This window comes from Diabrotica virgifera, chromosome 1 (genome assembly GCF_917563875.1).
Source record: "Diabrotica virgifera virgifera chromosome 1, PGI_DIABVI_V3a".
Taxonomy (NCBI): Eukaryota; Metazoa; Arthropoda; class Insecta; order Coleoptera; family Chrysomelidae; genus Diabrotica; species Diabrotica virgifera.
In genome coordinates, this window is record NC_065443.1 from 307199226 (window position 1) to 307219788 (window position 20563).

At 33.3% G+C, this 20563-nt stretch overlaps 1 protein-coding gene across 2 annotated transcripts in view; it reads right to left on the reverse strand.

The window, feature by feature from the left end:
* Positions 1-20563, reverse strand: part of LOC126886001 (acyl-CoA Delta(11) desaturase-like) — a 150335-nt gene that overhangs the window by 116204 nt on the left and 13568 nt on the right. Inside the window, exons 4-5 of one of the 2 annotated variants that reach the window (XM_050652851.1) lie at positions 12004-12186; positions 7939-8162 (exon numbers count right to left, since the gene is read on the reverse strand). The exons of the other annotated variant lie outside the window; for it this stretch is intronic. Of the exons in view, the coding sequence (XP_050508808.1) occupies positions 7939-8162; positions 12004-12186 (407 nt within the window). The remainder of the gene's footprint in view (positions 1-7938; positions 8163-12003; positions 12187-20563) is intronic. 2 annotated transcript variants of the gene reach the window in all.

Sequence of the window (20563 nt, forward strand, 5' to 3'; positions counted from 1 at the left end):
GTAGAGGTGCTTGCTGCACTCTCTGATTGAACTAGAATATGATGCAGCTGTAGATCCGTGTTGCAACGAAATTGAAAATGGTTATTAATTTTTGATTTACATGTTTACTCTGATTGAAGTACTAAGGGAACCATTCTCGTTGGAACTTGACTGCGCTGAGCAGATGGGACGTGAATTATAAATTGTAAAATTCCCTCATCTTCTTTAGTCACAGCATCCGTTATGGCTTGCAAATTTTAGAAGCCTCGGTGGTGTCACCAGAGAAGGTTCAATTGTTTTTAATCTGGTGGGATGTGGAGTAATAATTTTAATGTTATTTTATGTGCTATTAGATTGAAAACTTAGTCTTAAAAGGTTTCGTTTTGATTCAAATTGGGTCTCTTGCCTTCCCTCGACACGTGTTTCTAGGTCTACCGTCATCAAGAGAGCTTTGCCAAAAGACCGATCTGAATCAAAACGTCCGTTCTGTCATCGCTATCATCAAAATGATAACGTTTCACATGGGTAATCTGAGATGAATTGTTGGAATATTTTCCTAGCGTCTCCCGTTGGTGTTTTAGTACCTGGGTTAAGAGATTACTTGATTCTTTGTCGACATTCATTTCACTAATTTTATCGTTCCCCGTTAGAGGTCGTTCTAACCATCATCATCGTCCAGCTCTTTGCGTCCACTGCTGGACATAGGTCTCCGTCATTTTTGTCCATTGTGCTCTATTTTGAGCACTTTGCATCCAATTTCTAGACATTTTCTTGAGATCGTCAGTCCAACGAGTAGGTGGTCTTCTTTTACTTCTTTTGTTTAATCTCGGCCTCCACTCAAGTAATCTCTTCGTCCATCTCCCATCACTGATTCGGACGACGTGTCCGACCCAGTTCCATTTCAGGGTGGCAATTCGTGAAATTACATCGGTAACTCCTATTCTTCGTCTTAAATCTTCATTTCTAACTCGGTCACGAAGCGATATACTCAACATTGACCTTTCCATTTGCCTCTGGGCTATTTGCAGCATTTTAGAAGTTGTAGCTGTCAATGTCAAAGTTTCGGCACCATAAGTCATCACAGGCAACACACATTGGTCAAATGTTTTACGTTTTAAAGAACTTGGTATATCGCTTTTAAAGATGTCTTTGAGTTTTTCATAGGCTGCCCCTTTATTCTTCTTCGTAGTTCGCATGTTTGGTTGTCTCTTGTAATCTTTATTTCGTGTCCAAGGTATATGTATTTTTCCACTAGCTTTACTTCGTTGTCTCCAATATTGATATTTCCGCTAGGTACTAGGTTTGTCATGAATTTTGTTTTGGAGATGTTTATATTTTAAGACCTACACTGGCACACACTAACTGAAGTTCATGTAGCATTGTACATATCTCCCTTAAGGTTGTCAGAGAATAAAACTATGTCGTCTGCGAATTTCAAATTTGTTAATCTTCTACCGTCAATATTCAGGCCTCGCTCTTCCCAGTTAAGTTTTTTACAAGCAGATTCTAGTACTTAAACAGTTTAGGCGATAAGGTATCGCCCTGTCGGACTCCTCTGCCGATTGGGATATGGTCCGTGTTTTTATGTAGTTTCACCGACATAGTTGCGTTCTTGTATGTATTGTAAATTAATCTTGTGTATCGGTAGTCAATGCGGCATGCTTGTAGTGCTTCCAGAATTATGTCAAATTCTACCGTGTCAAAGGCTTTATTAAAATCTACAGAAGCCAAAACGAGTGGTCGATTCTAACTAACGATGCTCCGGTATAAATATTTCATTATTTATACCGAGCAGAACAGATGTTTTGATTTAAATCGGTCTTCTTGCAAAACTCTCTTGATAACGTGTAGACCTAGAAACACGTGTTGAGGGATGAGAAGAGACCCGATATGAATCAAAACGAAACCGTTTAGTTTCATATTATTTACTTATTTACTTACTTTCTCTGAAATTTCACTACAGGGTCGTCTGCAACATCACTCATATCAATATTATTTCCTTTATTAATAACGTCCGGGTGCTTTTTCATTAATAGCCATCCACCATGACAAAAGAAGAATCCTCTGTTCGAATTGTGCCGATCAGCATCGGTGTCTGTATATTTATGGTGCATTATGTGATCCCTAACACAAATGTAAATATCATTTTAAATAACAGATGCCTGCAACAACATTAAAAATATTCTTAATGGCAAAGTCACTTTGTAAGTTCTATGAGCCCAAAGACGATGGGCTCCAGCCACCGGCGCCCATACAAAAATTTTCAGGGGGGCAGATGTGAAGATGTTGCACATTATATTCTGTATACTTTGGATAACCATATATATGTATAGTTTACAGCACCCGAAAAGCTGCCCATGAGTATGGGCGCCCATGGCTCCAGCTGTAACGCCTAATATTCCCCAGTAGGAAATAATAACACCTGAAAGTAAAAACAAAGATTAAACAACAATTTAATAAATAATGATATTATAAACACTACTACCACTTAAACAATATATGTAGTTTGAAAATGTGACTGCACTATTTTTTTAGAAAGAAAAATTATATAAAATATATTTTTAGAAAATAATAATATAAATTTATTTTTCTTTGTAATAATTTTTATCGCCTACCGACACTAAAGTCATTCATTATTGTACTCATTTGCCCTCATTTGCGGCAGTAAAGTAACACTTTATTGTAATGAAAGAAGAATTTTACTTAAAGAAGAATTTTACTTTACCTGCCGCGATTAATCGAGATTGAATTAAGTGGTCGATGGCAGTAATCGATTATTTATTTGAGTAACTTACAATTTTTATTTACTTTAGTTATTTAAAAATATTGTACACAATTTGCGATATTATAAATTAAATTTATGTCAAAAAGTAAAATTATGTAGTATTTTGCAATTATATTCATATAAAATAAATTAAAACTCTACCGATTTAGTAATTATTCAATATTGATAACTATCGATTAAAAATCGAAAGCAGCCATCTTGCAAAAGTTATCTGTCATCATTATCATGAAATTATTATGACGTTTAAAATTTAAAAATTTCTTAAATTGTAAATTATAATCAAGTGTATTCAAATGGGAAATAAGCCACAATTTTACCTGAAAATGATTTTATTAACGTTTCGACGCCTAAGTCGGGTGTCGTTGTCAAAATACAAAATAATACTAAATAAACAAAAATGTTGTTGCTTAGTAAAAAATTCTTCTAATAATTTATTTAATCTGACTCATTTATATCGGCAATTCAGACACGTATTATACATTTTAAAGTAGACGATTTTAAAATGATATTGCCAATATTGATGAGTTGCGTTCCTGGGACGACTTTACTAAAAGATAGTTCATTCGATTACATGAAATCAATCCCAACTCAAGAATATGCGCCACAAAAAATCATAGCATATGATCTGTCTTTAAAAAGACAACCAAATGCAACGGTGGCACTGAAATTCTCGCGTTAGAGATTTCATAGTAAATCACGAGGGAAAACCAGGAAAAACCTCGTTATACTATCCCGACATCGTAAGTATTTGGGTTTACATTTAGTTTACTCTCAAAACTAATACCAAATTCTGACTTGATATTCTTGAGTTGGGACTGATTTCATGTAATCGAATGAACTATCTTTTAGTAAAGTCGTCCCAGGAACGCAACTCATCAATATTGGCAATATCATTTTAAAGTCGTCTACTTTAAAATGTATAATGCGTGTCTGAATTGCCGATATAAATGAGTCAGATTAAATAAATTATTAGAAGAATTTTTTACTAAGCAACAACATTTTTGTTTATTTAGTATTATTTTGTATTTTGACAACGACACCCGACTTGGGCGTCGAAACGTTAATAAAATCATTTTTAGGTAAAATTGTGGCTTATTTTCCATTTGAATATACTTGATTATAAAAATGCCACAAGAAAATAGCTTCAGAACAACACTGTAAATTATAAGTAAGTGTTAAAACCAATATCAAATGCGATAAAATTTTGTATGCACCACGTCAGTAAAGACTCTTTATCGAACTCGTCTGTTATTCGCCTCGCTCGCTAACGCTCGCTCTGCTCATAATATCAGACTCGTTCGATAAAGAGTAACTTTACTGAGTTGGTACATAAATAACTATTATAATTTTGCACAGTCACATAAAAATAACTGAATTTCTGGTAAATTCTCAAAAAAAATTTTAATGTTAAAAACTTTGATACCTGATATTATTTATATCAGATGCTATAGATACAGTCCACGGTATAGACAAGTTAGGTTCTACACAGGGTACTTTCTAAATAAATGAAACACTAAATCACCTTGAACACTTCCAATCATACACAACTTACAAAACGATTTACGATATTTTACACACTGCAATTTAAATACTTTTCGCCAAAATTTAATCGAAAAAAGCATTATATATTCGGTAAGTAGAAAACAATAGAATTTAAGTTTAATTAGGTACTACTTATTTAACAATAGTATTTTAGAATATTACAGTACAATAGCTGTGTTTTATTAATTGAGTATACTAGTCACATTAAAGTCAAACGTTATTGCAGTTGCCTTGCAATGTTTTGCATCTTTGATATTTTTTAAACGCTTTTCTTTAGTTCAATCGTTTGGGTCAAATCTTTAGACGCTAATTTGACTGCCTTTTCTTTAATGCAAATGAATGAAACTTTGCAAACATATGCATTTGCGGGAACAATACACGAATAGTCAATAAAAAAATTTTATGTTTACTAATTGTTTAAATAAAAAAAACTATTTTAATGGGAAATGTTTAAATTCTCTAGTTTTTTACAATGTAGAAATTGAAACTTTTACAGATTGTAGCTAGTTGTATGAACTATACATAATTTTGTTTTTTACGTTAATAGTTTACGTTATGCTTCATAAATAAACAATAAAGTTTTAAATTTTTTGCCGATTCCGACTACTTTTTATGTTTGTACATGTTTATAAACATCCTAAGCGGCAACGATTTAGAACGCTCATATCTTTGTTTATATAAACATCTTGCGCTTATTCATGTCAAATTTCAATCCGATACGAAACAAAACTTCAACCAAAACTCGAATTAAAAAAATTCGTGTTTTTATCGTAGTGTTAGAAAAACCACCGGTAGAGACGTTTCGTGCTACAATTAATATTAGAATTATTTTTGGCGTATTAATTCAAAGTTTGTTACGAACCCTTAAACATATTCAACGGTCATTTATAAACAAGTGTGTTTCTGTGACCTATGTGCTCTGAATGTTATCATGTGACATCGTGCAATTAACACGTTGACGGACATTGAGCCAAAAGTGTACGTGTTGTGACACTATATTTATGTATTTTTCAAAGTAGAATAGGGAATTCTTTAGTAGAACAGTAGTAGAATAGTAGAATAGGGAAGTGATCACTTGAGAAAGGCACTCTGCTGAAACAGCTGTAGTCACATAGTTACATTAAATTTTGTGGAAGTATAGAAAACAAACGTTTTCAGTGTTTTATTGTTAGATAAAATGAACTTTTATCAAGTAACGGTCGAATCCATCAATTAAAAATATATAACACGATAGTGATACCGACTGAACTCTATACAAGTGAAAACTGGACAATTCTGGAAAAACATACGAAGGGTCTAAGAGCTAGCAACGTTTTCGAGAAACTATTTTGAGACAGCTGATTTTTTCATATATGGTTCCCTATGCTTCCTCGAACACCGTACCAGCCATCAGGCTGCTGATACAGGTTGCGTTCATTGCTACGTAGCACACCTGTAACAGGTAAATACAAAATCATGGTGATTGATTAGTGTGATAAAGCTTAGTATATCCGCTATAATAATAGATAGCAATAAAAGTTATTAACAAAACTTGTAGCCAACTTTGAGCTTCACATTACAAAATTAGTTAGAATGTTACAGGGTGTTCGATATTATAGTGGCAGACCAAACTTTTGTTTTTTTAAATAGAATACCCTATATTTTATTTTATATTCGAGATGCTGTTAACTTCTCCATCACAAAAATATGAAGGTTTGTTATTTTATACAGGGTATTTACAAAGTTATAACCAATGTTCTACGAAAATCGTAATAAGTTCAGCTCCCTGTATAAATAAAAATAAGCACAACAGCAATGGTTTATTGGTGCCATATTTTTTTGTTGATTGTCAAAATTTATAAAAATGGTTGATATTGCTAATTTTCTTTATATCGAATACAGGACGAGTCAAAACGCAAGTACATTATTTTCTCAGTAATTTTAAATAGAACACCTTAATTAATAACTTGCTCGGAAAAATGAAAATATCCCGAAAACTAACAAATTTAGGCATAGAGAATATTATACAAAAATTAAAGTACGGTAATGATACTTTTCGATGGTGATATAAAATACAGGGTGTTCCTTTTAAAATTTCTGAGAAAAGAATGTAGGTACTTGCGTTTTGACTCACCCTGTATTCGATATAAGGAAAATTAGCAACATCAACCATTTTTATAAATTTTGACAATCAACAAAAAATATAGCTCCAATAAACCATTGCTGTTGTGCTTATTTTTATTTATACAGGGAGCTGAACTTGTTACGTGTTTCATAAAAAATGGGTTATAACTTTGTAAAAGTCCTACATAACAGAACAAACCTTTATATTTTTGTGATGGGAAAGTTAAGAGAATTCCGAATATAAAATAAAACGTAGGGTGTTCAATTTAAAAAAAAACACATAAGTTTGGTTTGCCACTATGTTATCGAACACCCTGTAACATTCTAACTAATTTCGTAATATAAAGCTGAAAGTTGGCTACAATTTTTGTTATCAAATTTTATTGCTATCTGTTACTATAGCGGATCTACTGAGCTTTACCACACTCATCAATCACCCTGTATATTGAGTTTTAATTATTTTAGGACGAAACATTTTTTTATCATTACTTTTTAAACCACAAAAATGTCTTGCAATTCTAGTTCATATTTCTGATAATGTTTAAAAAGTAATGACAAAATAATTTTTCGTCTTACAATATTTTTAAACTCGATATGTTTATCTGTACAAATGTGCTGCGCAGTAATAAACGCAACCTGTATCAGCAGCCAGATGGCAGGTACGGTGTTCGAGGAAGGATAGGGAATAATATATTAAAGAACCAGTTGTCTTAAAATAATTTTTTTCCGACGTTGCTAGCTCTTGGTCCAGAACAGGATAAATACAATGGAGATGAGACATTTAACAAGAGCAGTTGGAAAGACAAAATGGGGTAGATTAAACAACGAGACTATTAGGAGAATGGCCAACCAAGAACCAATAATGAATAAACTAGCAAAGAGAGTTTCGGCATTCGATGAGGATGCAACCCAACAGAATTACAAGAAAAGTTTACGTACCAAAGAACAACGTAAAATTAAAAAGAGGCAGACCAAGAAAAAAATAGAGAGACAGCAAGTAGTAGAGGCGGGAATATTTAAAGAAAAATCACTCGAGGAATTGAAAATAAGAGCAGAATATGGAAATGAATGAAAGAAATCGGTGAAAGGAAATTAAAATAGTGAGCCCTAGTGACTAAAATAGTGACACCCTGATAGGGGAAAAGGGTGAGAAAAAAACGAAAGAGAGAAAGGATATTAGTAGTTTATCTTCAGCTTAGCAGTTTAAAAATAAAATACACATCAAGTAACTAACGAACTTTATTCATATAAAATATCAAGTAAAAGAGGGCAATATATTTCTGTTTATGCATTTATAAGTACAATACATACAACTTTTTCTCTAAAGTATATATACAGAGATTTTAATGTACAAACATAATATCGTCTTCTCTTCCGCTAGTGACTTTTTAACTTAATCGTAGCATTTCTAAACTCTTCTTTCATATCTTTGTCATCCCAACCCCACACACAGTCCTCCTGGAAGTTGTGGTGGTCTTTTGAGTTACCATTTTCTAAGGGAACTTTATCGAAATTGTATGATCCATCACCTGTTCTTGCAGCTCGTTTTTTGATCATCTCTGGCGATACTGTCTTAAGATCGTATGCTTGCCCTAAATAAGCCATGAGATCCAAGAAGCCAGTTGTTAAGTTAGCTCGGTAATTTCCAAGTTCGGCAGCTTTGTAGTCCCATGGGAAGGTATGGTGGTAGTTATGCCAGCCTTCGCCTAAGCCTACTATTGAAACAGTGGCGTTTTCAGCTGGATTAATGGAGCTAAAAATGATAAAAATTAGCCGATATTTCTGGATGCTGGTTGTAGATAATTTAAATTATGTGGAAAAAAAATACATATTTTATTAAAAATACTAGCTGACCCGGTGAACTTCGTTGCACCTTAGATAATGTGTCATAATTAGATAATGTGTCATAATTTTAATTCTAGATCAATTGGTCGAACGCAATTGCTAGAGATCAATAACTCAAAATAAACTGCTCGAAAATGAATTGCTCGATATAAAAATTGATCGAAATAAAAATTGCTCGAATAAAAAAGAAAATTATATGTCCAAATATTTATTCACAATAATGCAAAATTTGTAGGTATATAAGAGAGGTACATTTAATAGGACAAATTATGTAATATTCCACGTATATAATCACAGATATTAATTTGTGGTTCATAATATGTAATTGTTTATTAAACGCAATAACCTATCAACACTATCTCTATATCTTCTATAATCATTTTGAGGTTGTTTGCCACTTATGGATACTCGTTCTCAGAGGCATCTTTCAGTGCATCACAGTTTTTCGATTTCTTTCTAACGCATTAAGTTGGAAGTGACAGAAAAAATGGTACGTCCGTGATCACAGTTTGTTATAACATTTATTCTAATTGTTGATAGATGGCGCTATAATCGAACAAAAAATGATTTAGGAATTATATATACGACTATAATCTGTACAATTTATAAGACTATACAAATCAAAGAAAATACCATTTTATAAATGGAATAAACACAATTGATTTGTTTTTATACCAAATTGCATATTAAAGGGTTAAACTGCAATACCCTTTTCATATTTGGCTGATTACGATTCTGACAACTGTCACAATTAACTTAAATGTCAGATTAGAATAAATGTTATAAATGTGTATTACCACGGACTTACCTTTTTTGCGGTTACTTGTGACATACTGAAAAATGCTTCTGAGAAGGACCACACTGTTCAATTTTTAGTTCATTTAAACTTTGTTCTTGTTCTAGAGCGGAAATAAATTTCTACCGTTATTTTTCTTATATTTCCAAAGCTCAAACATATTTAAGATTTATAATAAAGATGTTTTCAGCATAAATTAATATACGATTATATATGTGGAATATCATATAATTTGTTCTATTATACTATCTTTCTTATGTCTATATTTTGTACTATTGTGAATAAATATTTTAGATATACAATTTTCTTTTTCATTCGAGCAATTAACTTTGAGTAAATGTGGCCTTTCGGCAGTTGCTTTTCTCTGTAATAATTGTATAAACTCTAAAAAACGTAGGTGTTCTACAAAATATTTTATAGAAAAATTTTTTGATCAACAATAGCCTTTGATTTTATGCTTCTGTATTTTGGTAAAATTTTAAAAGCATTAAAAAGAGTAAACTGACGGACGGACCTATTGAGGCAGAGAGCGAAGTGTTCTTGCGCTAGTTTTTTGGGGAAAAAATTATTATTGTAGCAGAGATACACGCCTTCGCCAAAATTTTGATTATTATACCAGAGATGCGTCTCTATCAAAAGTATCTGCCAAAATTTTGATTATTATACCAGAGACATGGTCCTTCGGCAAAATTTTGAAATATTTTTTGTACATTAAAAATAGTAATCGAAAAATTAAAAACTTCATAATTTCACGGATGTTAGTACAATTTTCGCCCGTTCTTCTCGTGTGCTTAATGTCGTCTCTCGTGCTCTCGTGTTGTCCTACGGGCTCGTTTTGTTATCTCGGAAACTAATTGAGCTAGATAGACGATTTATATACCGTTGGATAGCGAACTCATCAGGGAGTATAACTGCCAAATTTCATCAAAATCGGTCAAGTAGTTTCGGAGGAGTATGGCAACAAATACTGAGAAAGAATTTTATATATATATATATGTTAAATATTTAAATGGCTATTAAAAAATAACGGTTGAAGATAAAAAGTGAAAATTTAGGATTGTATGTATATTTTGGTTGTACACCGTATAAAATTAAGAAAAAAAATTTGGCCAAAAAAATTTTAAATAATTTCGGGGGGGCAAGCCCCCTTTTCACTTAGGTAGACCGTACCACTTCAAAAACCATCCCGGGTTCATGCACAACAACTTTGATTAAGGTCATCATACGATCAAATGCATAGTTTGAGAGTCTATACGGAACATACATACATACAAACATTCATTTTTATTTATATAGAAGAGGTAATATTTAGATGGCTATTAAAAATTAACGGTTGGAGATAAAAAAGTGAAAATTTAGGATTGTATGTATATTTTGGTTCTAGATCGTATAAAATTAAAAAAAAAATTTGGCCAAAAAAATTTAAAAAATTTCGGGGGGGCAAGCCCCCTTTTCACTTAGGTAGACCGTACCACTTCAGAAACCATCCCGGGTTCATGCACAACAACTTTGATTAAGGTCGTCATACGATCAAATGCATAGTTTGCGAGTCTATACGGAACATACATACATACAAACATTCATTTTTTTTTATATAGAAGAGGTAATATTTAGATGGCTATTAAAAATTAACGGTTGGAGATAAAAAAGTGAAAATTGAGGATTTTATGTATATTTTGGTTCTATATCGTATAAAATTAAGAAAAAAAAATTTGGCCAAAAAAATTTAAAATAATTTCGGGGGGCAAGCCCCCTTTTCACTTAGGTAGACCGTACCACTTCAGAAACCATCCCGGGTTCATGCACAACAACTTTGATTAAGGTCATCATACGATCAAATGCATAGTTTGCGAGTCTATACGGAACATACATACATACAAACATTCATTTTTATTTATATAGATAAATGTAGATGAAAAAATGTTAAGGGCTGCTCCCCATTCTGTAACCATGACCTTTACGTACTGCTTCTATTATTTCGTCCATTATTATATTAAACAACAGTGGGCTTAACGAGTCACCTTGTCTTACTCCGCTTTCTACTGGTATAAACTGTGTTAGTTTTCCATTTATCTTTGCCTGTATTCGATTATGGAAGTAGATGTTTTCGATGGTTTGTATAATATTGATTGGTATGTTTCTTGCATACAGTGGATGTAAGACGTCTTCGACTTGGATGAGATCGAAAGCCTTTGCCAAGTCTATAAAACATAGATATACTGGTTTATTGTACTCGATGGCTTTTTCTGTGATTTGTCTTAGTACAAATATGGTTTCAGATCTTCCGGATCTGAATCCTTATTGTTCACATGATAAAGTTGTTAGTTTATTGATTTTGTTGGTTAGGACTTTTGTGGTTAGCTTAGGTGCTGTGTTCAGTAGATTTATACATCTATAATTGTTACGGCACTTTTCCTTAGCTGGGCAGTAATAATTGTCCTCGTGACAATTTAACATTAGATGCAGAAATAAAAGTTTAAATGTGCTAGTTGTCAAAACTAGTAAACTAGGTTTTAAGTAAACAGAAACAAAATACTTCAAATTTATTCCCGGTATAATAATGTAAGTAGATTATTCCCAGTATAATAATCTGATTGGACAGAATTAAATACGTGATGAAAAATCTTACTATGTACACGAATGGAAATTAAATCATTAAAAAATAATCTGTGTAATTTTAAAACAATTGACAAAAACAGCTTTTTTATAAAAAGCGCATCGTAATTTTTTTAGAAAAAGTTATCATATTTCCTAATATGAAATCCTAACCGAAATAATTACAAGACCCCAAATAAGAGTTAGAGTATTTGTTAAAATATGCTATCTGTACAGCTATGTGAACAATTTCAGTCATATTTAAATTCTACAGTAAGAGAAAATGTGGTTAATACATAGGATTAGATACGTGTAATGACCGCAGGTAGTTTTTTACCCTTTACATTGTCATACTAACCTGTCATATGGCTTCCACCCAAACATATGTGCAAAACTGTTGACGCACCAAGTTCCATTTAGAGTTAATATGTATTTGGTAACACATATTATGATTGCATTTAAAACCGTTTCGTGGAAAAAATGGACCATAACAAATGATGGTAAAATCAACGTCAAAGAAAATCCCAAAAGTAAGTAATATCTACAAAAAATAAAAACTTTAATACAAAATTACTTAAATACGAGTACGATATAAAATTGATAATAAAATACAAATATGCAAGACGATGCTCCATTAAAACATTTTAAAACACTTTATTAGTGTTCGATTTACTAAGAAATTGTTCTAGGCCTGGATCCCGCGTACTAAAAAAAGTTTATTAATAGCAAGCTGAAAATTTGTTACTAGCATAAGGTGATAGGCGCAAACTTTCGTCTTTGAAACATTTAAACTCAGAATGAAATACTAAATTGTTACCGAGGGCCGAAAATCCCTTCTTTTTCTTAACGTGCTCTATCAAGTCCCCTTGACGTTGGCGATTAACATGGCGAAACTGTGTCTCTCTCGAGCTATTCTAAATAGTTGTTCTGCTTTATTTATTCCTGTCCACTCAGGATATTCTTCAGCCAAGAGGCTTGCTTTCTACCAATTCCTCTGCGTCCTTCGATTTTACCCATCATAATAAGTTGAAGAATATTATACCGGTCTCCCGTTACTACGTGTCCAAAATAGGCCATCTTTCTATATTTGATGTTATTAAGCAGCTCGCGGGCAGCATTTGCTCTCTTAAGGACTGCCACATTTGTCAGCATAGCCGTCCATGGTACACGACAATTAGACCGAAATCATTAGACCGAAAGCAGTAGACCGAACTCATTAGACCGAAAGGCACTTTACCGAAACCTCACTAGACCGAACAGCATTAGACCGAAATGGTAAATAAATTTAAAATGTTTGCAGTAAAGTATGCTAAGATTTTGTATATCTGTCTTTTTGTTTATTGTATTTTTTTTAGTATTTTATACATAGACTGTGTAAATTGTTACTCTGTACAGTCTGATATGAAATAATTTTCATCCGTTAAACAAATTAGTGACGGTAAAAATAAATTAAGGGTAGAGTGACGTTAACACCATTTTAACTGTTTATAATAACCATCCAAATAACATTTAGTTGTAATTACATTAGTCTTATCTCTTTTACTGCGAAAAGTAAAAATAACTGCTTTTCGGTCTTCTGCTGTTTGGTCTAGTGAGGTTTTCGATCTAATGAGTTCGGTCTACTGCTTTTGGTCTAATGATTTCGGTCTCTTTACAGTAAACCGCCGTCCATGGTATTTTCAGTGTACGTCTGTGCAGCCACATTTCAAAGGCCTCCAAACGATTAATGGTGGTTATTTTTAATGTCCATGCTTCGACACCATACAATAGGACTGACCAAATGTAACATTTAATCATGCGCTTTCGAAGTTGAAGTTGCAAGTTATCATTACAGAAGAATGACCTCAGTTTTAGAAATGTCGTGCGGGATATGTCGATTCTACATTTTATCTCTTTATCTGGATCTAGTTGTTCAGTAATATGGCAACCAAGATATTTAAAAGTGGGTACTCTTTGAATTATATGACCATCAACATATAACCGTGAATCTTGATGGGCCAAACTGCTAAATACCATGTATTTTGTTTTTGAACAGTTTATGTTTAGGGCAAACTCTCTTCCCACTGTGTCAATAGCATGTAAAAGGTGTTTTAATCCATTCATATCATCACTTAAAATAACTGTATCGTCTACATATCTGATTGTATTCATCAGAATTCCATTAACTTTCACACCCCATTCCAAATTATGCAGCGCTTCCTTAAATATTCTATCTGAATATAAATTGAATAACAGTGGGGACAGTATACAACCCTGTCTGACACCTCTTTGTATTTTGCATATTTCTGTTGATTTTCCATTTATGCAAGCTGTCGATGTTTGACGCCAGTATAATTTTTCTATGATTCGTACATCTTGACTATCAACTCCTTTATCCTTTAATATTTTAATGAATTTGTGATGTTGTACTCGATCAAAGGCCTTCTCATAGTCAATAAATACAGCAAAGACGTCTTTCTTTTGATCTCGGCATTCCTGCAATAATACATTTAGTGCAAAGAGTGCGTCTCGGGTTCCCAGGCCATTTCTGAAGACAAATTGTGTTTCATCCTGATCTTCTTCACATTTATCTCTGATTCTACTGTGGATGATACGTAGAAAGATTTTCAAAGTGTGGCTCATAAGACTTATCATTCTATAATCGCTACAGTTTTTCGGACGTTGTTTTTTGGTAGGGTTATGAATTCGGACTTTAACCAATCTTCAGGGATATCACCAGTCGAATAAACATCATTGAAAAGTTTGACTAGTATTCCAATGTTTTCCTCATTTATGAGCTTTAACATTTCTGTAGGTATGTTGTCAGGACAAACGGCTTTCTTGTTTTTTGCCAATTTTATAGCATGTAGTATTTCTGATTTTAGTATTTCTGGTCCTTCACCTTCATCTAAAGTCTCCAGTAGTTCTTCGGGTTTATCATGATTATAAAGTTCATTTATATAATTATACCAGGTAGTTCGAATTTCGTGTTCGTCTATTATCATTTTTCCCGACTAATCCGTTATAGTATGTGGAGTTTTCTTATGATAAAGACCAGCTACTTCTCTAACTTTTTCAAACATATTAAACGTATCATGTTTTTCATTCAACTTTTCTAATTCCTTGCATTTATCCTCCATCCATTTTTCTTTAGCTACCTTTATTTTTTGTTTAATTAGTTTCTGTTTTTCTTTGAATTCTGTCTTGTTATCTTTCAGTTTTCTTCTCTGCTCCATCAATTCCAGGATTTCATCAGTCATCCATTGTTGTTTTTTGTGCCTCTGAATCGTTTGTATATTTTTCCATTACTTTCGAGGTAAGGTCTTTAAACGTGTTCCATATTTCTGTATTGTTTTCATTTGTTGAATTCTTTAGCTGATTATTCAGGTCATTTTCTATTAGCGTTGTGTTGGATGCTGAGATATGTAATTTTGGTGTTTTGGGGCTCTCTTCGACTTTTTTGAGCTTCACTTGGATGTCAGCTATTACAGGGTTATGGTCTGAACCGATATCTGCACCAGGATATGTCGTTCATCTCCTGACACCATTCTTAAATCTCTTGTTCACTAGAATATAATCTATCTGATTTCTAATTTTATGAAGTGAGTTATCTCCTGGTCCCTTTCATGTGTATAATCTTCTTTTGTGTAATTTGAACCATGTATTTGCGATTATCATGTCATGTTCTTGACAGAACTGGTATAATCTATCGCCTCTTTCATTGGTCTCCCCTAGTCCATATTCACCTACCAGGTCAGATCTTCGTCCTTGACCAATTTTCGCGTTAAAATCTCCAATAATATATGTGATTTCGTTCCTTTTTAGATTGTTAAGTGTCTGTTTTAATTGACTATAGAATAATTCCACATCATTGTCATATTTCTTTTCTGAAGTAGGGGCATATATCTGGATAACATTGACATTAAATGGTTTACTATTTAATTGGGTATCGCTAGTCTGTCGTTCACAGGTACAACAGTTTTCACATATTTCTTGAATTTAGATGTTATAAATATGCCAACTCCATTCCTATGATGTACGTCATCTTCTACACTTCCAGAATAGTATAGTGTTCCTTCATCTTGTTCACATGTTCCCGCTCCAGGCCAGCGGAGCTCACTGACGCCCATTATATCAATTTTTAAGCGTTTAACCTCTTGAACTAAGTTACTGAGCTTGCCTGCTGCATAATAACTTTTAACATTCCATGTGCCTAATCTGATTGTACTGCTAGACATTTTTAAAGTTGTCGTACTTTTTAAATTGTAGGGGTTTCGTGTGGTGACGACCGGGAAGGCTCTACAGTCTGGTGCGCGCCCTTCTCTGCCGGATCTTGGTTTCCGAGATCCATGATCAGTAATACTCTGATTATGTTTGGATTGTGCCATGTTAACTTTACTCGGGAGAAATAATTGGAGTGGTTTCCCGTTGCCTTCCCCAATGATTTTTCTGGCGCATTAGGTTTACTCCTGTGGGTTGGATAATCGGAAAGGATTTTTGGATATTTGGTAGGAAACTTGGATCGGGACATGACCTCCCCTATTTGGATTTGGGGGATAGTCATGGCTTGCGTGAGCAGTGTCGCGTCCCTGAAATAGATCTGACTTACACCGGGAACGTATAAGTGTATCTATCCGAAAGTCCCTCAGAATAAATAAAAAGCTTCTTTTGAATGAGATATCTGAAATTAAAAATCACACTAAATTTCCTCTTTTTTTCACCCCTGTAACTTATTAAAATAAACATTCTAGAAGTTTGCAAAAACTTTTCGCCCTCGGTAATAATGCAGTCTTTCATTCTGAGTTTAAATTTTTCAAAAATATTTATTAGTTTTTTCAGGATTCGAACCAAATAACATTGAAATTTTTAGTTAAATGTCCGATTTAGAGTTAAAAATGGCCGATTTCGCAATTTTCAAAAATTTTTAATCGCTTATATAACAAAAACTATTAACTTAAGAGAAAAATCATCAAATACCTTTTCTGTTTGGAATGATTCAAAAAACCTAAAAAAAACTTTGTTCAATGCAAAAAAGATAATTTTAGGAAAAACCCCTAACCTTTCCTCTCGCCTGGCAAGGTCGTATGCTCTTCAGAATCGCCTGTCATTGTACACATTTCTTCTAAATGACTTACTCGAACAGATACTTAAATTTAAACTTTACAGGAGAAAGTTTATTTTACCCCCTAAATTTGCACTTTTCGATTCACCTGGTAAATACACGTGCACGGCTGATGCCTGCCAGGTCATGGATTTTAGCCTTGGTGTGCTATGAGTTATCACTAGACAAATTTCTAGCCTTACAGGACGACCGTTAGTCGGAGGGTTCACTAGCTCTTAGACTATAAATACGCAATTTATACATACAATGACAATGATCAAGGTTCATGGATAGGGATATGTTTCCTCGTAATTATGTGGGCGGAAGCGAGGGAGGGCGGGATGCCTACGTCACTCCTACGACAAAGTCAAATTTGAAAGTTGTTTGTGGTTGTATTTCCGTATATTTTTGTGGAATTTTCTTATAATATCGTTTATTTGTTAATGTTTATTAAATTTTTAAGTATATAAGGGCTATTACTACAGCTGGGTCCAGGAATCTTTACCCGTGCGTCATTAATACTTGGCGAGATAAAACATATATTTGATAACTCATTTTAGCCCGTGATAGGAGCATTATGGTTCTTTTCATGAGCATTTTTCAGTGCGTCACAAATGATAGAAAAAAGGTTAGTCCGTGATAAATACACATTTATGACATTTATTCTAACATGACATTTTAGTTAAATCTGACAGTTGTCACATTTTATTTGAAATTTGGTATAAAAACAAATCAATTGTGTTTATTGCATTTATAAAATTATATTTTCTTTGATTTGTATAGTCTTATAAATTGTACAGATTAATTTTTTTTATATACAATTAGCGCCATCTATTGACAACTAGATTAAATGTTATAAATATCACCGGCAAAATGTAATCAGCGACTTGCGTTTCTTTCTGTCACATACAATTTAATGCGTTAGAGAGAAATCGAAAAACTGTGACGCACTGAAAAATGCTCATGAAAAGAACCATAGCTACTTACTGTCACTTGCTGTTGCGTTTAGTAAATTTCAATTTCCGACTTATCATCGACTTATTTCGTATGCTTTAAATGATGACGCACGGGTAAAGATTTCTGGACTCAACTGTATAAATACTTATTTGGGTAATATACAAACACAATAATGACTTGCGAAATGTGTTTTCGTAGCCGTGATATAAAGGTTAGTTTAACAATTATAATATATTTAATGTAGTGTTTTATGTTATAATAATGAAATATTATTTTTTAGATGAGTGGCGGTAACAGTGACGCACCCAGGGGGGGTTTTGCAGGTTAAGGACAAAATATCCCCACAAAAAAATCCTGGACAAAAAATCCCCAAGAGATATTTGCTGCCAAATAGTTCTCTAAAAATTTTCCCGTGAATGCAATCGACTCGAATGTTTTTTAGCCTCAGTGCGTGAGAGCTATAGCAATCGCCATGAAACCGCTTTAGCGGCACGAAAATAATGATTAGCAATTCAGGTTAAACATGAATTGTAATTTCGATTACCAAATTTTGAATTTCAATTCCATGCCGAAAACTTCAAATTTTACATGACAAACGAGTGTGAGTTTTTTCAAAAATCGTGAAGGATATGGGAATGCGCTAAGGCTGTGGAAACCATGTTGTAATTATTCGCTTAAATCTTTTACTTACTCTGCTTTGAATAACTATGTTCAAAATATTACCTATTCGTGATGAGAACTGCTGCTCCTGAAAACGATAATCTTGATTGTAATGCAAAAAACCTGTTACTTTTTGTAAATTTAACGTCAAAAATATTTAGTTATTATCATCATCAATATGGGTTATAACTCTTCGAGTGTCCTTGCGAGTGGTTTACTATTGGCTTCCATGTGTCGGTCCTGTGCCACTACTTCCCATTGTCTCACTCCCATTTTCTCCAGATCTTCTCTGACTGCACCTTTTTCTAGGCCGTCCTACAGACTTTCTCCCACCTGGCCACTCCCCGAGCAGCTATGTCTGGTTTGATTTTTGGATAAATTTTTAGCAAGGCATATTCTAATGCCAGGTTACACAACAATGGGGACAACGGATCTCCCTGTCTCAGTCCAGAATTTACGCAGAAATCATTTGATATTTCCCCACCTCTTCTAATACGTTTGCAAAGAAGTTACTTACACACATTATTTGCGTTACCGCAGTTAGTTTTTTGGGTACGCCCAGCTCGACCATTGTATAGGGCTTTTCATCGATTGTCATTTGTTTGGAGCTTCTGTCATATGTTGTATAATCTGTGTATAATATTAATATACACGGATTATACGACACAAGACAGAAGCTCGAAACAAATGACTGTGAATGAAAAGCTCTATTCCATAGTGTAGGATGATTCATTTAATCGTAAGCCTGTTTGAAATCTATAAAGATCTGATGCACGTGTTGATTATACCCCCAATCCTTTCAAGCATTTGTCTAATAGTAAATATTTGATCAACAATCGATCTTCCGGGCCTAAAATCACACTGGTAGTCAGCAACTACTTCTTCGGCGTATGGTACTAACCTTCTTAGTAATACATAACGAAAAATATTTAGTCATCAGTTTCAATTCACTGCAAACAACATTTCAGAAACCTGCTTTAAAACTTTCAAAAGTTATGTCAAAAACCTGTGTTCTGCGTTTTCATAACAAAGCTAAACATTCTTAATAGCGCAAAAATTTTTCATGGATTCACACAGGTAATAGGCAATGTTTTGAACTTAGTTATTCAAGGCAGAGTGAGGAAAAGATTTAAGCGAATAATTACAAGATGATTCCCACAGCCTTAGCTCATTCCCCATATCTTCTACCATTTTTGAAAAAACTCACACTCATTTGTCATGTAAAACTTGACGTTTTCGGCATGTAATTGGAATTCGAAATTACAATAATTCATGCTTAATTTTAATTACTAATCATTATTTTATATAATAGAAAAGCGATTTCATGGCCATTTCTATATCTCTTATGCACTGATGCTGAAAAACAAAGTCGATTGCGTCCACGGGAAAACTTTAGAGAACTATTCAGTAGCAAATATTACATTTTTTGTGGGGATATTTTGTCGAAAAAAATTTGTGGGGATTATTTGTCCGGGATTTTTTGTGGGGATTATTTGTCCGGTGATTTTTTTCTGTGGATTTTGGTCCAGGGATAATTTGTGGGGTTTTTTTGTCAGGGGTTATTTTATTTGACCGAACCCCGCCCAAGCCAATCCCTCTTAGAGGAAAATTCTAAGTGCGCCACTGGGAGGTAACATTTGTAGCCTAAATTGCTGAACCAAATGGAAATAAAAGCGTGTTTTTACATTTCCCAAATACCTTAACATTATTAAACAATGGGTAATAAAATGTTTTCATAAGAATGGGCCTCTAAACATAAGCAAATATGTAGCAAACACTTCCTCGTGTCTGATTATGTTAATATTATGTTATGTGTTTTTTGTATGTTAACCTAATAATAAATTATTTATATTATTAGTTTTTTTTGTTGTTGCATATCACTAGAAATGATAAAAATGCTGCACATTCCACTAAAAACATAATAAGTAAGTACCTACATATTAGTATTTTGGCTTTTAAGCTTTTTCTTCTACTTCTTTTGAGAATTAAACTGTTTTCTCCATTTAAAACACACATAATAAGTGTTAAATTTTTTTCAAATCGATTCTAGTGTTTTGTCAGCAGATTATTAATCTTTAAGAGAAAAATTAAATTAGTTCAATACCTTTTATTAGTTTTTGAACCTTTTATTAGCATTGCAACCTATGACAATTTTAAAATTGTCGTATAGGTGACGTATTCCCGCCTTTAAAAGGCGAGCTTTTAATTGGCCTATAGTTAC